Genomic DNA, 16,414 nt, shown 5'->3' with positions numbered 1-16,414 from the left:
CGCCTCGGAACAGAGACGTGGATTCTGGAAGGTTCCACAGCGATAAATTCCCATGACAGATCTCCATACTGTTGCTCACCTACTTCATATGAAGGATCACAGATGGTACTAGAGATAGCGGAGGGGTGTGGGGGGCGGTGGGAGGGTGAGGGGGATAGAACAAAGTTCCTAACAACGTAAGTGTCAGGTCTTTGGCCAAAACTGTCGTGGGAAGCAGGGACGCGGAGAGGGGACGGGAGGGAACTTCCCAGTTGCGGTCGTAAAGCCAACGTGTCCAGCGACAGCGGCTGGCGGCTCTGGGGGAAGCCACGGGGTTTCCATGCCGGCTTCTGGCTGGAACTGGAAGCTTCTGGAGACCATGCATCTCTGCGGGGCCGTGGGCTGAGAGGTGTGCGGGGTCGGGCCCCTGCCTGCTCTCTGCACGGCCCAAACGGGTCTTTGTCTGCGAAGCCTCCACTGAAGGAGGCGGGAGCAGGCACTGGTGTTCCTTCGGTCACGGGCCCAGGAGCGCCAGGAAAGCGCTGTAACTAAGCCCGACCCTCTTCATTCTCCGGGCGAGATGCTGGAGGGATGATGCCGCGTTCCCTACGGNGATGCGGCGGCAGAGCTTAACAGTGTGGACGGCTACGGGGCCCGGGGCGCCCCTATTCTCTGCTCCTCGTCTCCCCTACCCAGCCGTGCGGCGGGGGTTTGGTTCCAGCCAGTGCACCGGATGGAGAAGCCCAGGTTGTGCAGCTGACAGGTGACAGCCCCCGAGATACCAGGTCTTTCCTCCGTGACCCCCGCGCAATGTTAGTTTCTACGGCAAGCGGGACGGCCGTGCGATCAGGATCGGGAGGAGGGGAGGCTGTCCTGGGCTGTGCAGGTGGCCCACGTGCAATGACGAGGGTCCCGGAAGGGGGAGGTTTGACCAGGACGGAGAGGAGAGGGTGTCGTGCGCGCGAAGGCAGACGGGGTGATGTGGCCGCCAGCCACGCAGCGCCCGCGACCCCCCGAAGCCGCCAGGAGCAGGCGGCGGCAGGGAAGGCCTCCCTCGAGCCTCGGGAGGGGGCACAGCCCTGCCAGAACCCTGACGTTGGCGCCGGGACGCGGATTTCGGACCAGCGGCCTCCAGAGCAGCGACGGGAGAGACCTCTGCTGTTTCCGGTGGTTTGCTGCCAAACCGCCGCAGCCCCGGGAAACTAACCCGGATCGGACTGGCCGCCGCCGCAGCTGGGAAGCCGAGTGAACCAGCCACGGACTGGACCCTGCAGGGCTGCAGATTCTTCCCACCGAATAGCTGACGTTTGCAAGGGCTGAGTCTCTGCGAGCGGAGGGGGCCTGCACTCTGTGAACACACGGGCACCGTGTTTGCAGGCACGTCAGGCCAACGGGTCAAGGCCAAGAGCCTCCTCCGGGCGAGCGGCCCCGAGTGAGGAAGAGTAGCGGCGAAGGCTTCCAGCTCCGCACGCGCCTGCCACACTGTCTGGTCCTGGTGACTTGTGCCCAGACGGGGACCAGACTGGATTCCAAACGGAAACGACTGAGATGCTCGGCTACAACAGCTGCTGATACAACGTCTAAGTGGTTATTTCTTCTAAGATTCCCCTGAGGACGGTCCTAGAGGGTGCAAGTGTTACGGGGTCTGCTGGAGAAAGGCGGGCTCTCCTCTGTCCACTAGGGACCAGGGCACAGGGGCACCTGGGTGGCTCAGTCGGTGAAGCACCAACTCTTGATTTCAGCTCAGATTATGGTCTCACGGTTCATGAGATGGAGCCTAGTGTCAGGCTCTGAGCAGAGCGTGGAATCTGCTTCGGATTGTCTCTCCCCTTCTGCCCCTCTCCCCAACCTGTGCTCTCTAAAAAAAAAAATTAAATGAAGAGTTTGAGTCAGGGCACAAACAGGGCATCGCCATGGGGTGACCTGACAGACCCTGCATAAAACCCACGACGTGAGATGCTCTACTTCTAGGCGGCCTTAATACATCTGTGGTGAACAGAACGTATTGGGGCAGGTGTGTGATAGGGTTAACAGTTAGGGAGTTGAGTGTCTATTCTCTGAAACAGAAAAGGGTGAGAGGAAGAGGGGGGTGAAGGAGGGGAGAACACAGACAAGAATGTAATCCTCATCTACAGATTCATGAAAAGAAGTAATTGGGGGCAGCTGGGTGGCTCATTCAGTCGAGCATCCTATTTTTTTTTTAATGTTTTTATTTATTTCTGAGAGAGAGAGAGAGAGAGAGAGAGCGTGAGCAGGGGAGGGTCAGAGAGAGAGAGGGAGATACAGACTGAAACAGGCTCCAGGCTCTGAGCTGGCAGTCAGCACAGAGCCCGACGCGGGGCTCGAACCCACGAACCGTGAGATCATGACCTGAGCCGAAGTTGGATGCCCAACCAACTGAGCCACCCAGGCGCCCCCTAGCGTCCTATTCTTAACTTCGGTTCAGGTCATGAGCTCACGGATTGTGAGTTTGAGCCCCGCATCGGGCTCGCTGCTGTCAGTGCAGAGCCCACTCTGGATCCCTTATCCCTCTCTCTCTGCCCTCCCCCCACTTACGCTCTCTCAAAATAAATTTAAAAATGTATTTAAAAAAAAAAAAAGAAAAGAAAAGAAAGAGCTGGACAAAAGCGAATGTGTGGGAGGTCTCCTAACCAAACTTACAGTTTGGCGCTGCCCAATCCCAGTGGATTTGTTCGTCATGTAAATTCTTAATATTAACAACAACGGTTTTTTTCTCACCTTCTCAGATTCACTGGGATGAAGGAATGACCTTCCACCTGTGCAACGCAGCAGTGTAAAACGGTCTTTCAACACATAATCTGCTTTAATAAGACTTAAAATGTAAACTGGAGCTCAAGCCTGCCGTGGAACAGCATGCGGGTAAACCCGTAACCACTTAGATGCCCGGTCCCAGAGTCGGCTTTAGGGGAAACAAGGGTGCCTCCCACAAGGCAGGGCTCGGAATCCTGTTCTTCTGTGCATCAACCCATATGGGCCCCATCCTATATAGTATCCTTCCGCGTGGGAGTCACACTTAGGGAAATCAAATGTCTCACTGGAACCTCCTCCTCTTGGCTGTTTGTTTTTTAAGTTTACTTATTTGAAAGAGAGAGAGAGGAGGGAGAGCGAGTGTGCAAGTGGGGAGGGGCAGAGAGAGGAGAATCCCAAGCAGGCTCCACACCATCAGCACGGAGCCCGATGTGGGGCTCGACATCAGTAACCCGTGAGATCATGACCTGAGCTGAAAGCAAGAGTTGGACTGAGTCACCCTGGTTTTTGGTCACATCAATCTCACCACATTTACATTCACATTTCAGTACTCCAAGGAGGGACTTATGCTCATTCACAAAAACTATTCAGGCCCTAGTAGGAGGGCTTCTTCAGGTACAGAAAAGCTGGACTCAGGTTTAAAATATAGACAAATTACTCAGAAAACACTTAAGCAAATTTTGCAATTAATTCAAATTCTCACTTTTAAACAATTGGTTCACTTTTCATCATCATGAACTCAGGTGTTAAAATTTACTTAACTATTATTGTTCTGGTTTGTTTTCTTAAGTCATCTCTACCCCCACCATGGGGCTTGAACTCAAAACCCCAAGATCAGTAGTCACACGTTCTACTGACTGAGCCAGCCAGGCACCCCAACTGTTGCTTGTTTTTAAGCCCTGAATTGTTTTTCTTCATGGAGGTAGAGAAAGTTTTCATAGAAACGAGTCTGTTTTCCAGTGGCCCAAGCTTCATCTTGTCGGATGTAGTAAATATTTCACTGTTAGCCTCACAGCAGCCTGCTTATGTGTCAAAATGGTATTTAAGTAGCACTTAGAGCCAAAGAGAAACCAGCACACAGAACCCTTTCGCTCAGGACCAGTAGCTATGACTAGGGACAGCATCTGTTAAGTATGCAATAAATATTTACTAAATAAATATTCAATAAACATTAAAAATAGCAAAGTCAGTGCCTGCATGTTATTTTGTTCCCTTTTATAATTCTTTTAAATTTATTTTAATAGAAAGAGAGAGGGAGGGAGGGGCAGAGGGGGAGAAGAGAGAGAATCCCAAGTAGGCTCTGCACTAAGACCCATGAACTGTGCGAACATGACCTGAGCTGAAATCAAGAGTGGACGCTTAACCAACTGAGCCACCCGGGCATCCCTGTTCCCTTTTAAAACTACTTGGTTAATATGCCTACACAAAAAACAGATATTTGGGGTCTAGCAAATTACAGACAATAAAACTGAAGTCTTAGTTTTCTTACCTCTAGTTCTAGACAAAACCATATCCTTTATTATTTGCATAATGACACGCCCAAGTATCATGACAGAAATCAGGTGATACACTCTCCACGGAGTCAGTGCGAGGAACCTGTAACAGCAAAAACAGACAAATCATGATTTCAGTTTGAGGATTTTCATCTCTTTTTTTTTTTTTTTTAAATTAGGCTTAGTTCGTACCGTGGAAACAAAAATACAAATTTCAGTCTTCAGAATCACCCCAACGAGACCACATCAAAGCTATTCAATAGGCATCAAAGTCAGCAAAATAAAAGTGCCTGGACCACATACGTGGCTGTGCGAGGCTTTCTTTCCGCTGTAACCTCTAATTTGAGCAGAGGGTTCGCTATGCTGGGTGTTGCCTGAATGTAAGTGGACTTGACCTGAAACCAAATCTTAGAAACGCAGGGCAACGGGGTTTTCCACAATGTGGAGGAGATACTGCCCTTCTCACTCATCTTCCATCCATATTCATTTATTTCACTACTCTCCGCTCCCTCCAGTCTCCTGAAAACAGCCGTCGTTAAGGATCCAACGCACTAGCCCGTTCTCTTTAAGATCACCATCCTGTGGTCTATCTGACCAGGTCCTCTCCAAGAGGAAACAAAGAATTCTTTATCATAAACAGCATACAGACATTGCAGTACATTTTTTTTTTTAACGTTTATTTATCTTTGAGGTAGGGGGAGGGTTAGAGAGAGAGGGAGACACAGAACCTGAAGCAGGCTCCAGACTCTGAGCTGTCAGCACAGAGCCCGATGCGGGGCTCGAACCCACGAAGCGTGAGATCATGACCTGAGCCAAAGTCGGACACTTAACTGGGCCACCCAGGTGCCCCTGCAGTCCTTTTTTTTATGATTGGGCTTATCGAGGAATGGAATAAGCCTTCATACAGAGGTTGAAGACTGCTTACAGATGAACTGGCCACACTGCCAGTTAATATTAATTTTGGTATAATTATAATCATAAAAACATTACCTTAACAGATATGTCATTTAAAACTAGCTGCAAAGCACTATAGGCCTTATAGAGAAGGACATACTGTAAAGAAAGAATCCAGTCTTCCAGGAACTTCCTCATCACAGACGAACAAAGGCCAAGCCGAGCTAACAAAATCCAAGGCAATGAATCTTAGGTACTCAAGTAAAACATGACTCAAGAACAAAGAGACGCAAAAGAAGAAGGAATGATTAACTCAATAATGAGGGAAGAGTTTATTGAAGTGGCCCTTGAACTTGGTCTGATAGGATGCATGCAACTGAGAGAAAAACAGAGGCTCTTCCAGTTGGAGGATACAATCCGTACAGAAGATCAGAGTCGGGGAGGGGGAGGTGTGTCCGGGGCAGGCCCTGAATGATCCGCCAGGGCATCTGGTCTTAGTGAAACCGGCAATAAAGAGAAAGCCAAAGCTATAGATAGGTATTGGGTAGGAAACTGGAACAGTGAGAGATTTAGGAAAGTGCCCGAGGGCAGCTGAGAAAATGAGGTAAGACAGTGAGGAAGCATGGGGTCCGGGACATCTATTAGAAGTCTGTGCGGTATGTCTGGTGGGAAGCGGTCGATGTGAGATGCTGGTGAAGTTATGGGTGAAGCCCTCCAGCACACGGAGCGCCCAGGTGCCGGCTCTGGTTCCCATGTTAGCCGTGAGTGTGACCCGGGCCAGTAAAATAAGCAGGTAGAACAGGTAAGTGCTTCTTAAATACCGGTCGCCACCACCACAGGTTGCTGCCTGGAAAGCTTGTAAAAATACAGATTCCCAAACCCCAGATTCCTTCCCTCCAGATCCTCTGAAACAAGTGGTCTAATTACCAGTATTTACATTCAATACGTACTTACTTGGAGAGTGTCTACACTGGGCCAGCCAGTGTGCTTCCGAAAGGGAATAAATACTAAGCACAAAGCACAGAAGGAAAGAGCAGACGTACAAAGATAACTCATAACACCAACATCTGTGTTTTTTCAGTAACAGTGATTTGATTTTCTAATCTGGGACTGCTGCTGGCTCTATTTTCTGAGCTCGTATGTTTGTATGAAGTGAGGCTGTTTTTTGGTCTTGGTTTTCTTTTTGGCTCACCTCCTCCTATCAGTTTAGGATCCCTGCTTGCTGTGATCCATGCGCCCCCCTCTCTGATCTCCCCACCTGACGCCAACGTGCCAAGATTTCAAAATTTTTGATGGCGACCCAAAGTAAGAAATTTATTTACATCTAAATACATACAAATGAAACCAAAATTTCAAAAAATAGTATTTATCCTTATGTGTAATGCCTTCTGATACTTTCCATTCAATTCTATTATATTTTTTAATGCTGACTGCAATTCTAAGGTGATTCAGGCCTCATGAATGGGTTGCAACTCACAGTTTCATTTGCTTCATCGGAGAAAATCTATCAATGTTAAATTAGTGTGTTTCATTAGAATCACCTGATGTGAGGAGTCAAGCAAAGCCCTACAGAGCTCAAGTTTAAAGGTCTTCAGACCTAGCTGGGAAACCAGTTACGTATCTTTAAAGAAATAAAGAAATGCAAAACCAACCCAAGCAGTGAAGGTCTTAATGGAGGTTATGATCTTCCAGGAAGAGAAAAATTAGGTAATGACAGGACTGTAAACCCTCAGCCCTGACAGCTGCTGGAAGACTTCACTGGGAGGGCGTTGCCACAGCAACTCCGGTGAGGGGGGCAGGCAAGGGTTCAATGGACATTTTGGCCAAGGATCTCAATGGTCATTAAGAATCCTCAGTCACAGGGGCGTCTGGGTGGTTCAGTTTGTTAAGCGTCTGACTTCAGCTCAGGTTGTGATCTCTGGTTTGTGAGTTTGGGCCCCACGTCAGGCTCAATGCTGACAGCTCAGAGCCTGGAGCCTGCTTTGGATTCTGTGTCTCTCTTCCCCTCCCCCGCTCACACTCTGTCTCTCTCTCTCTTTCTCTCAAAAATAAACATTAAAAATAAATTTAAAATAAATAAATAAATAAAAAGACCTGTTTAAAAACAAGGAGCCCTCAATCATAATGGATAGACTGTCTAATAAATGATGCGGTGACCATTTGTTATCCACCTGAAAGAAAGGAAAATCATATGTCTATCGCCAAATTAAGGTGAATGAGAAAGGAATGATAATATTTTCCAACAAAGTCAGGATCCTTTTCCCTAAAGGACCAGATGGAACATATCTTCAGCTTTGTGGGTCTTCTAATCTCTGTCACAACTGTCAACTCCGTCACTGTATGAAAGCAGCACAGATAACAGATGAAAGAGTCATGTTCCAATAAGCTTCATTTACACACACACACACACACACACACACACACACACCCTAAGAATCCTCAGTCAGAGGCAAAGGCAACCCATGCGACTGCTCAGGCAGGAAGGGGATGCTAAAATGGTACGGGGGGGCGCCTGGGTGGCTTAGTTGGTTAAGCGTCCGACTTTCGCTTAGGTCATGATCTCGTGGTTCGTGGGTTCGGGCCCTGCATCGGGCTCTGTGCTGACTGCCAGCTCAGAGCCTGGAGCCTGTCTTCGAATTCTGTGACTCCCTCTCTCTCTGACCCTCCCCTGTTCACGCTCTCTCTCTCTCTCCTAGAAATAAATAAAACATTAAAAAAAATAAAATAAAATGGTATGGGCTTCTGTAATGGTACCATTGGCAGGTTGGCATCCTTGACCCCAAGAATTAAGAACAGCTGTTTGTAAAATAAATCCCTAATATTAATCCTTCATACTTGGTAAAACCTATGCATATTTGGTATGCCTATTATTTATTACTGTTTTATTTATACTGTTTACAATGATTCACCTCACAGTTCCAATTTAAAAGACGTAGCTGTATAGACTTGTGACTTGAAATTAAAATCTTAGGAACACAGGAGTTTAATTTCTTCATTTTGCAGGAATTGCCTAATATTCGGGAGAGCTTGGGTTTTTTTTTTTTAACCTTCTACTTTGGTAAATTTCAAACACACATAAAAAAGAGAGATCAACATATAATAAAGAAGCTTCAACAATTTTGCACCCATGGCCAGTCTGGTTTCTTCTATGTTCCCACCAAGCTCTCCTTCCCAGCCCCGCCACCCAGGATTACTGGAAACAAATCCCAAATATCATATAATTTACAAATATTGTCACATATCTTCCCAGAAAGGAAAGTTTAACCTAACAATAAAAATACTGTCTCACCTTAAAAAAGTGTTTTTAATCCCTTAATGTCATCAGATATCCCAACAGGACACACATCAATCACCTTCTGTACACACATGTGCACATACACACACACACACACACACACACACACACTGAAACAAGATTGGAAAAAAATCATACATTGAAGCTGATGATGTGAGTTCTGAGTTTCCTGTAATTTATAGGTATCCTGCCATCTCCATCCCTCTCTCTCTCTCTCTCTCTCTCTCTTTCTCTCTCGATTTGAAATTCTTTGTGGAAGAAACAGACTCACTTGTCCAGTAAAATTTTCCAGAGTCTGAGAATCATTCATTGAATCCTGTGGTTTAGTTTAACATTTCCCACAATGCCTTGGGCAGATTATAAACACAGGCAGTTAGATCTAGAGACTCGGACAGATTCAGGTTCAAAATTTAAACTACACCATAGGTGGTGGTGGTGGTGGTGGTGGTGGTGGTGGGTGTTTCCGTCGGGAGGCACATACTGTCTCGGTGTCTGGTGTCTGTATTTTTGCGATATGAGCAGCCACTGAGGAACTACGTGACCATCTGGTCCTTAGGAGACACTGGAGAGTGAGAGCTCTTTGCTCTTGCCTCCGCTATCAGCTGGATCACATCTCTAAAGAGAAACTTCCCCCATGGATGTCCGACTACCTTGAGAGACACTCTTCACAGGAGAGGCAGGATTAATACTTGATTCTTTCTTTCTTTTTTTAATGTTTTATTTATTTCTAGGAGAGAGAGAGAGAGACAGCGTGAGCAGGGGAGGGTCAGAGAGAGAGGGAGTCACAGACTGAAACAGGCTGCAGGCTCTGAGCTGGCAGTCAGCACAGAGCCCGACGCGGGGCTCGAACCCACGAACCACGAGATCATGACCTAAGCGAAAGTCGGACGCTTAACCGACTAAGCCACCCAGGCGCCCCGATTCTTTCTCTTTATTTAGCAGCTGTCAAGATAATGAGGCGGTTCCTCTGTAGCCTCTAAGGTAACTAAGCTGGTTTTCTTCTTTCCTTTCTGTAGTGCTGTTATGATCATACTCCATGTACTTCAGCCCACTATGCCTACTGACCCTCAAAAGTGTCCCATCTTGGCTGGTGGGAGCTTATTCAGGCTGGTTCCTGAGGCCTCTGGTGCAACCTTAATAATCTTTGATAATAAAGTACTTGAAAGCGATAGAGAAAATATAAGATTTACAAATGTAGGTTAAAACATTTAAAGGGGTGCAACTAAACTTTTTAACAAAACCATTCACTCATCAGAGGCTATCTTAAAAATGGCTATTAAATTTGCTAGATTGATAAACAAAATGTGTTACATTTTTGTTACTTATAATTGCCCCTAGTATGAACATCTTGCTTCAGTAAGTACATTTGTTATAACTGATGCACCGATATATGGATACATTGTTAACTAAAATCCTCGGTTCACATTAGGGCTCACTCTTGGAATTGCACCTCCCATGGGTTTTGACAAATGCAGAATGTCATGTATCCACCATAATAGTGTCGCATAGCATATTTTCACGGTTCTAAAAATCCTGTATGCCACATATTCAGTCCTTCCCAGCTCCCCAGAAACCCAGGTGATCACTGGTCTTTTAACTTTCTCCACTGGTTTTTTGCTTTTTCCGGAAGCACACATAGTTGCAATCATACAGTGTGCGGCCTTTTCAGACTGGCTATGTTCACTTAGCAGTTTTTTACTATTCTCTGTGTCTTTTTCTGATTTGATAGCTCATTTCTATTACTGAATAATACTCTGTCCTATGATGCACTACTATTTATTCATTCACCTACTGAAGGACATCTTGATTGCTTCCGATTTGGGGCAATTAAGAATAAAATTGCTATTGTGTGTCGGATTTTGTGTGGTTACAAGTTTTTCATTCTTTGCAAACAGCCTTTAAAAAAAATAGGTCCATCAGCATGCCAGCTTATTTTGGATTTATAGGCAGTTAAAAACCTCCAAGGATTCTATTTTTCAGATGCGACTTTTGAATCTAAGTGTGTCCTATTAAATTTGTTCTTGTTTGACACAGCCCATCATTCAAACCTACAGACCTTAATGGTGCCCTCAACCCCTTTCCTTCTCTTGTCCAGCTTCACGACGCCTGCACATTTGCTATCTGCAGGTCACCAGTCCTCTCCCACACTATTGATCAGAGCTGTTGATCAGTTCTGGCGGCCTGTCACTCCGCATTAGCAACAACTCCCAGAGTGACCTAGATTTATTAACCAGCACTTCATGAAGATGACAGACCACCCAGTCTCCTAGTCCTTTCTAGTCCCTACTACTCCACCTGATCCCCAAAGACAGAACGATATTCTTAAACACCTTGTGGGAGCCTGGTCCATTCCTAAGGTCTATGTGTTTGTAAGTGTTGATCTGCTTGACCGATGCTGAGAACCTCTTTGAGGTAGGAAACAGCTCTCGGCTGCAGACTAAGCACCATTAGAACCTTCCAAAGGGTATCACGGGGCACAGCCTGGTCTGAGCCCTGGGGTGGCCTTACTGATGTGCCCATTCACAGAACTCACATATGGCCACCACATCACCCGTGGCAGAAGTCTAAGGCAAAGGTGGCCACACACAGGTGATCAGAGGATTCGCGGAGGCTGTGGAATAATTATTAAGAGGAGTTGTCATCAAAACGCAGGAGAGGCCCAAGTAATCAGGAGAAGCAGAGTGATAAAGTGCAGACTTTGAAGGGGGAGGTCTGTGGATACACATCACCTGCATCATAATTTTCTGGGTCCAGTGAAAGGTGACAATGCAGGGACCTCACTGCCTTTCCATCCCGTTTCCACCAGTCTGTCGCTCCCACCCATGACAAATGGGTCCCCAAGATATTTCAACCTCCACTCCAGGGCATATTTGGGACCTGGATTCAGGGTGGCTGTAACCGCCCTGCCCAGTCACCCCTGGGTGGGACCGCGGACAGGTGCTGGAGGGGAAGGTAAGCTCACGGTGAGCGGATGCTCCACGCCCCCAGCGCCTGCTCCACTGGCCTGTCACACTTCACTTACAAAACAGATTCAAACGTAAAAGAACAAAGGACTGCAAGACGGCAAGTGCAGAGCATTATTCCCCAAGGATGGGGCCCCCTGAACCCCAGACTCTGTGACTGTACAGGTCACTCACCCATTTAGCCCGCTCTACCCTCACCATATCTTAAAGGTCAGGTCCCCAACACTGACCAATAAAGCCTTTTGTTCTCCTTAAAATAGTTTTTAATTCAACTTTAAAAAGGCCAACAACCCTACCCAAATTAGCCTAGGGACCTGTGATCACATCAGTGCATCCTTGAATGGAGAAGGCACCACTAATTGCTAAGTCTCCAGCTATCAGAAATATCTTTCTGTACATGGATGGGCTTTTTTAAAATTTTAATATTTATTTATTTTTGAGAGAGAGAGAGTGCAAGCAGGGGAGAGGCACAGAGAGAGGGAGACACAGAATNTGACCTAAGCGAAAGTGGGACGCTTAACCGACTAAGCCACCCAGGCGCCCCGATACATGTACTTCTTAAAAGAGGTTCCAATTTTGGAAACCAAGGCAAGTAAGCATTATACATGACATCTATACCATCTGCAGACATACCATGACAAACACTGCAAATGGCAATTCAATGTCATATGTATGACAGTATGTATATAATAACACCCCAATTGTTTTATAAAGACATACTATTATGGTATAGCTTCTTTGGAAACATAAAGTTCCAAATCACTACATGCACTGTCCTTTAGCAAACTGTGTCCAATTTCTACAGCTCAATGAGAAGGCTATTTTAAAAAATACCACATTGTCCAGGTGACTCATGTTTAGCTTGTGACTATTAGAGCCCACAGATGGCTGCTAGCCATGCTCGTGTAGCATCATTTCTGATTCACTTTCGGACTGGCTAACTCTGTCTGCTTTGCTTCTTACTGNAAAAAATACCACATTGTCCAGGTGACTCATGTTTAGCTTGTGACTATTAGAGCCCACAGATGGCTGCTAGCCATGCTCGTGTAGCATCATTTCTGATTCACTTTCGGACTGGCTAACTCTGTCTGTTTGCTTTGCTTCTTACTATTTTCTTATTTCTCCTACACCTTCCGCTCTTTCATTCTCTGATGCAGCAACATAATTTTAAATTTTAATCTGGTTTTCAAACAACCAATTGCCACAGTCCACTTGGCTTAGTGGGGACGGTTTTCTAGTCATACCTGTAAGACTAAATCTCTACTTTATTTGGGTCAACTAAGAAATAAGACTCAACCCAGGGGTGAAGGAGAGTGTAAGGAAAACAGGTAGAGGGGCTCCTGGATGGCTCAGTCGGTTAAGCAGCCGACTTCGGCTCAGGTCATGATCTCGCGGCAGCTCGTGAGTTCAAGCCCCGTGTCGGGGTCTGTGCTGACAGCTCAGAGCCTGGAGCCTGCTTGAGATTCTGTGTCTCCCTCTCTCTGTCCCTCCCCTGCTGGTTCTCTGTCTTTCAAAAATAAATAAATGTTAAAAAAAAAAAAAACAGTAGAGATCCAGAGAAGACCTAAAAGATTGTAAGGATCTTTGGTGAAAGAAAAAGAAAGAGACAAAGGTAGGAAAGAAGAGGAAGAGAAAGAGAGAAAGACAGAAAGGAAGAAAGGAAAGGAAAGGAAAATATTTTTAAAGGAAGAGGAAGAGAGAAAGCAAGAAAGCAAGGAAAGAAGGAAGAAAAAGAAAGGACAGAGAGTAGCAAAGGATGCAGGATCCCTAAATTATGTCCATGATTTTAGATAAAAAATGTCCTAACAAATTATGGGCTTTGATGACTGTCGAGTTAGTCTGCACTCACTGTTCATCGCCGTGGGACAGCCGGCTGCACAAAGATGCCCGAAAAGGGAAACAATAAGCTGGGCGCTAAATTACTCTCGGGTAACCCGCCGTTTTAGCTTCCTGTGCGTGGCTAATTCAGGGCCGCCACGGTTCCTCGTCCCTTACGGATTTTCAAGCATTCCACACGCACGTGGGGCCCTGGAGGTTCCTGCTCAGCCTGGACAATGGAGGAAGTCACAGCAGTGGACAAGCCAGACGGAACACTGGGACAGGCCCTGGCTCTGTGGACAACATGGTGGAAAAGGACGCGAAGCTACCAGAGCTACCTTCGGTGGGCTCTACTCAGCAGCCGCCTACAAATCTCTTTTTAAAATGTCTTTATTAGCTGTGTATCCATTTGACAAGGAAAGGCTAACTCTTCCATTTCTTCTTGGCCAACTTAAATGGCTCTCCAGGCTAAGTTTGTCATAAAGCAAATAAAGAGAGAACTCACAAAGCAAACAAAAAACCTGTCTGGTTAGGAATGAAAAGGATACTATTAGTGGGTTCCACATGTAAAGCTCTAATCCTCCCTTCTGGGCACAGCATAACCTGCTTTGTCTCATGAAGTGAATGATGTCAAGGGCAAACATACACATTGTTTTCTCTTCAAGGAAAGGAAGTCTATGTACAGAAACACTGGAAACCTCCACGGTTGTAAGGTGGGAATTAATCAGTAGTATTTGCTTTATTTGTAACTCTTTCGAGACAGAGATCCAAAAAGCAGGTTCTGTTTCCCTTTGCTGAAACAGACATAACCACAGACTTTGCCTAGACAAAGCCCTCTACGATGTTGGCTTTCTGTGATCTCATGGGGGCTCAAACCATACAAGAAGGGCCTCATAAGACATGACGATTTATCTAACATTATTCAGACTTCAGATCATCACATTTTGCTGGCACACAGTTCTGTCATCTCGAGATGGCCATCTTCCTCAATATCACAAAATCCTGAATCTCAACTAAAGTTGGCTTTCATTTTTCCTGGCCTTTTATACTGATCATGCAAAAACAGTATCTGAAAATGCTTTGTGAAATTAAATTATGCACAATTAAGGCAGGGAGGAAGCTGCCAAATAACCATGACTCACTGAATTATAGGATGAAAAACCATCCCGATTTCAGATCTGTTTAAACATGCATGTGTGTTGGGGAGAGGGAAATACATTTCTCAAAAGTCAACAAAAGACATAGTTTTAAATAATTTGGAAAGAGGGTAATCATGAAGTGAAGTGAGATAAAGTCATGACTCTATGAATTATAAATCAAAGACTAAATAAAACTCAGGAGACTGTTTCTAGAAAAGGACTTCTTCAGTTATGACGACCAAAAAAAAAAAAAAGTGAATTAGAAGAAAGAGAGTAGAGAAAAATAAAGAAAAAAAATAAAGGGATGAGCTACTTCCTACGGGGATATGAGACGTTTGGAAGACACCCACAGGCAGGGAAATACTGGGCCACAGCCGTCAGAAAGGGTGCGCGGGCAGAGGACAGAAACAGGCTGTCTCTAAGTAGAAAACAGTGGTGACAATCCAGTGAATTCAAGGAATGTGCCCAGGTCAGCAAGGCATGGTGATGAAATACAGGGACAGCAGTGGGAGCGGCAGGGAGCTTGCGTTCTTGAGCCCAGAGAATGGGAGAAGCCGAGGGCATTGCTGGAGTGGAGCCAAATCCATGTGAGGTCAAGGCAATGTGAAGTCAGGCCTGCTTCACTCCTGCTTTGCAATTATGAGAAAAGCCATGAGCAAATCAAACAAGGAGAACCTCGGGGCGGAGGGGCGGGGTGGGGTGGGGTGCAGGGCAATGGGCTCTTTAGCTCCACCTAGTGTACCATATCTGACAATCCATATTGCCTTCCACCTACCAGAGGGGGTCCCTGGGGCTCAGGGGGCTCAGCAGAAGGGAAGAAAGGGACTCTCAAGTAGGGGCGGTGGGGGGGGGGGGGGGGTGAGTCAGTCTCTGCAGCCACTCTGGCTGAGTTACCAGCAAGCTAACTACTAACTACCACATTCAGCCACAGAAAGGAACTGGAAGGAAAGAGAGATCTGGTCAAAGACATGCGTTGTGATGGAGCACAGGAGCGTTAAGAGGAAAGAAGGGAAGATCTCTCAAGGTGTTTCCCATTCAAATGTTCTCTGAATCCGTAAACTCTAAACCTAGAGGCTGTCCACACAATTGATCCAAATATCAAGCCTAAACTCGGGGCTTTCCTCCTTCATAAATAAGTAAATGCATATATTGGGTACAAGGCTTCTAAGATGAATAGCTCTTAAGTGAAGCTGGACACACACTAATGAATTCAGCGAACCATGAGGGGCACACCCAAGAAAGAAATGAACTAATGTGTAATGAGAACCTACCATGTACTAGATATCTTCACTTTCCGTCTCATTTAATGTTCCTAAACAACCCGACCAAATAAGATCTACTCATAAATAGGGCAAGCTGAAGCAATGCGTCTAAAACCATGCGCCCTGGAAGTCTTAGTGACTTACTGACTCTATTTATACATTCTATTTACATGCCATTGATAGAGCCCTTTGGCACCTCACTTTAATCAACTGATCTAAAGCACCAGAATGTTCTAGAGAGCAGAGTTGAAAGAACAATTGTCATATGAGCTCCTGCCTTTCAAATGGCCATTCGGGAGTGCCTGGCTGCCTCAGTCGAAAGAGCATGTGACTCTTGATCTTGGGGTCGTGAGTTCGAGCCCCACGTTGGGTGTAGAGAGGACTTAAAAATAAATAAACTTTAAAAAATAACAAATGCCCGGGGCGCCTGGGTGGCTTAGTTGGTTAAGCGTCCCACTTTCGCTTAGGTCATGATCTCGCGGTTCGTGGGTTTGAGCCCCGCGTCGGGCTCTGTGCTGACTGCCAGCTCAGAGCCTGGAGTCTGTTTCAATCTGTGACTCCCTCTCTCTCTGACCCTCCCCTGCTCACGCTGTCTCTCTCTCTCCTAGAAATAAATAAAACATTAAAAAATTAAAAAAAAAAATAACAAATGCCCATTCAGTTATGGTCAACCACTCATGAGGTCATGTCCACATTCAAGAGCCCCCCGCAGTGTACCTGAACCCATCCAGGGCCCCAAAAGGAATCCAGCCACTTGGCAGTTCCAAGACTGAGGATGGTCACAGCAAGTGACCCTTTTCTC

General features: G+C 46.1%; 1 protein-coding gene across 2 annotated transcripts in view; it reads right to left on the bottom strand.

The window, feature by feature from the left end:
- RETREG1 (reticulophagy regulator 1) overlaps positions 1-4,339 on the bottom strand; it is a 97,019-nt gene extending 92,680 nt beyond the window's left edge. For both annotated transcript variants that reach the window (XM_077772081.1, XM_077772090.1), the window contains exon 1: positions 4,238-4,339. In XM_077772081.1, coding sequence (XP_077628207.1) covers positions 4,238-4,298 — 61 coding nt within the window. In that variant the 5' untranslated portion in view covers positions 4,299-4,339. The remainder of the gene's footprint in view (positions 1-4,237) is intronic.
- Between the last annotated feature and the right edge of the window lie 12,075 nt (positions 4,340-16,414).

This window comes from Crocuta crocuta, unplaced genomic scaffold (genome assembly GCF_008692635.1).
Source record: "Crocuta crocuta isolate KB4526 unplaced genomic scaffold, BGI_CrCroc_1.0 scaffold51, whole genome shotgun sequence".
Taxonomy (NCBI): Eukaryota; Metazoa; Chordata; class Mammalia; order Carnivora; family Hyaenidae; genus Crocuta; species Crocuta crocuta.
Note: the sequence above shows the minus strand (reverse complement) of the source record. Positions and strands in the feature narration are given on the sequence as shown.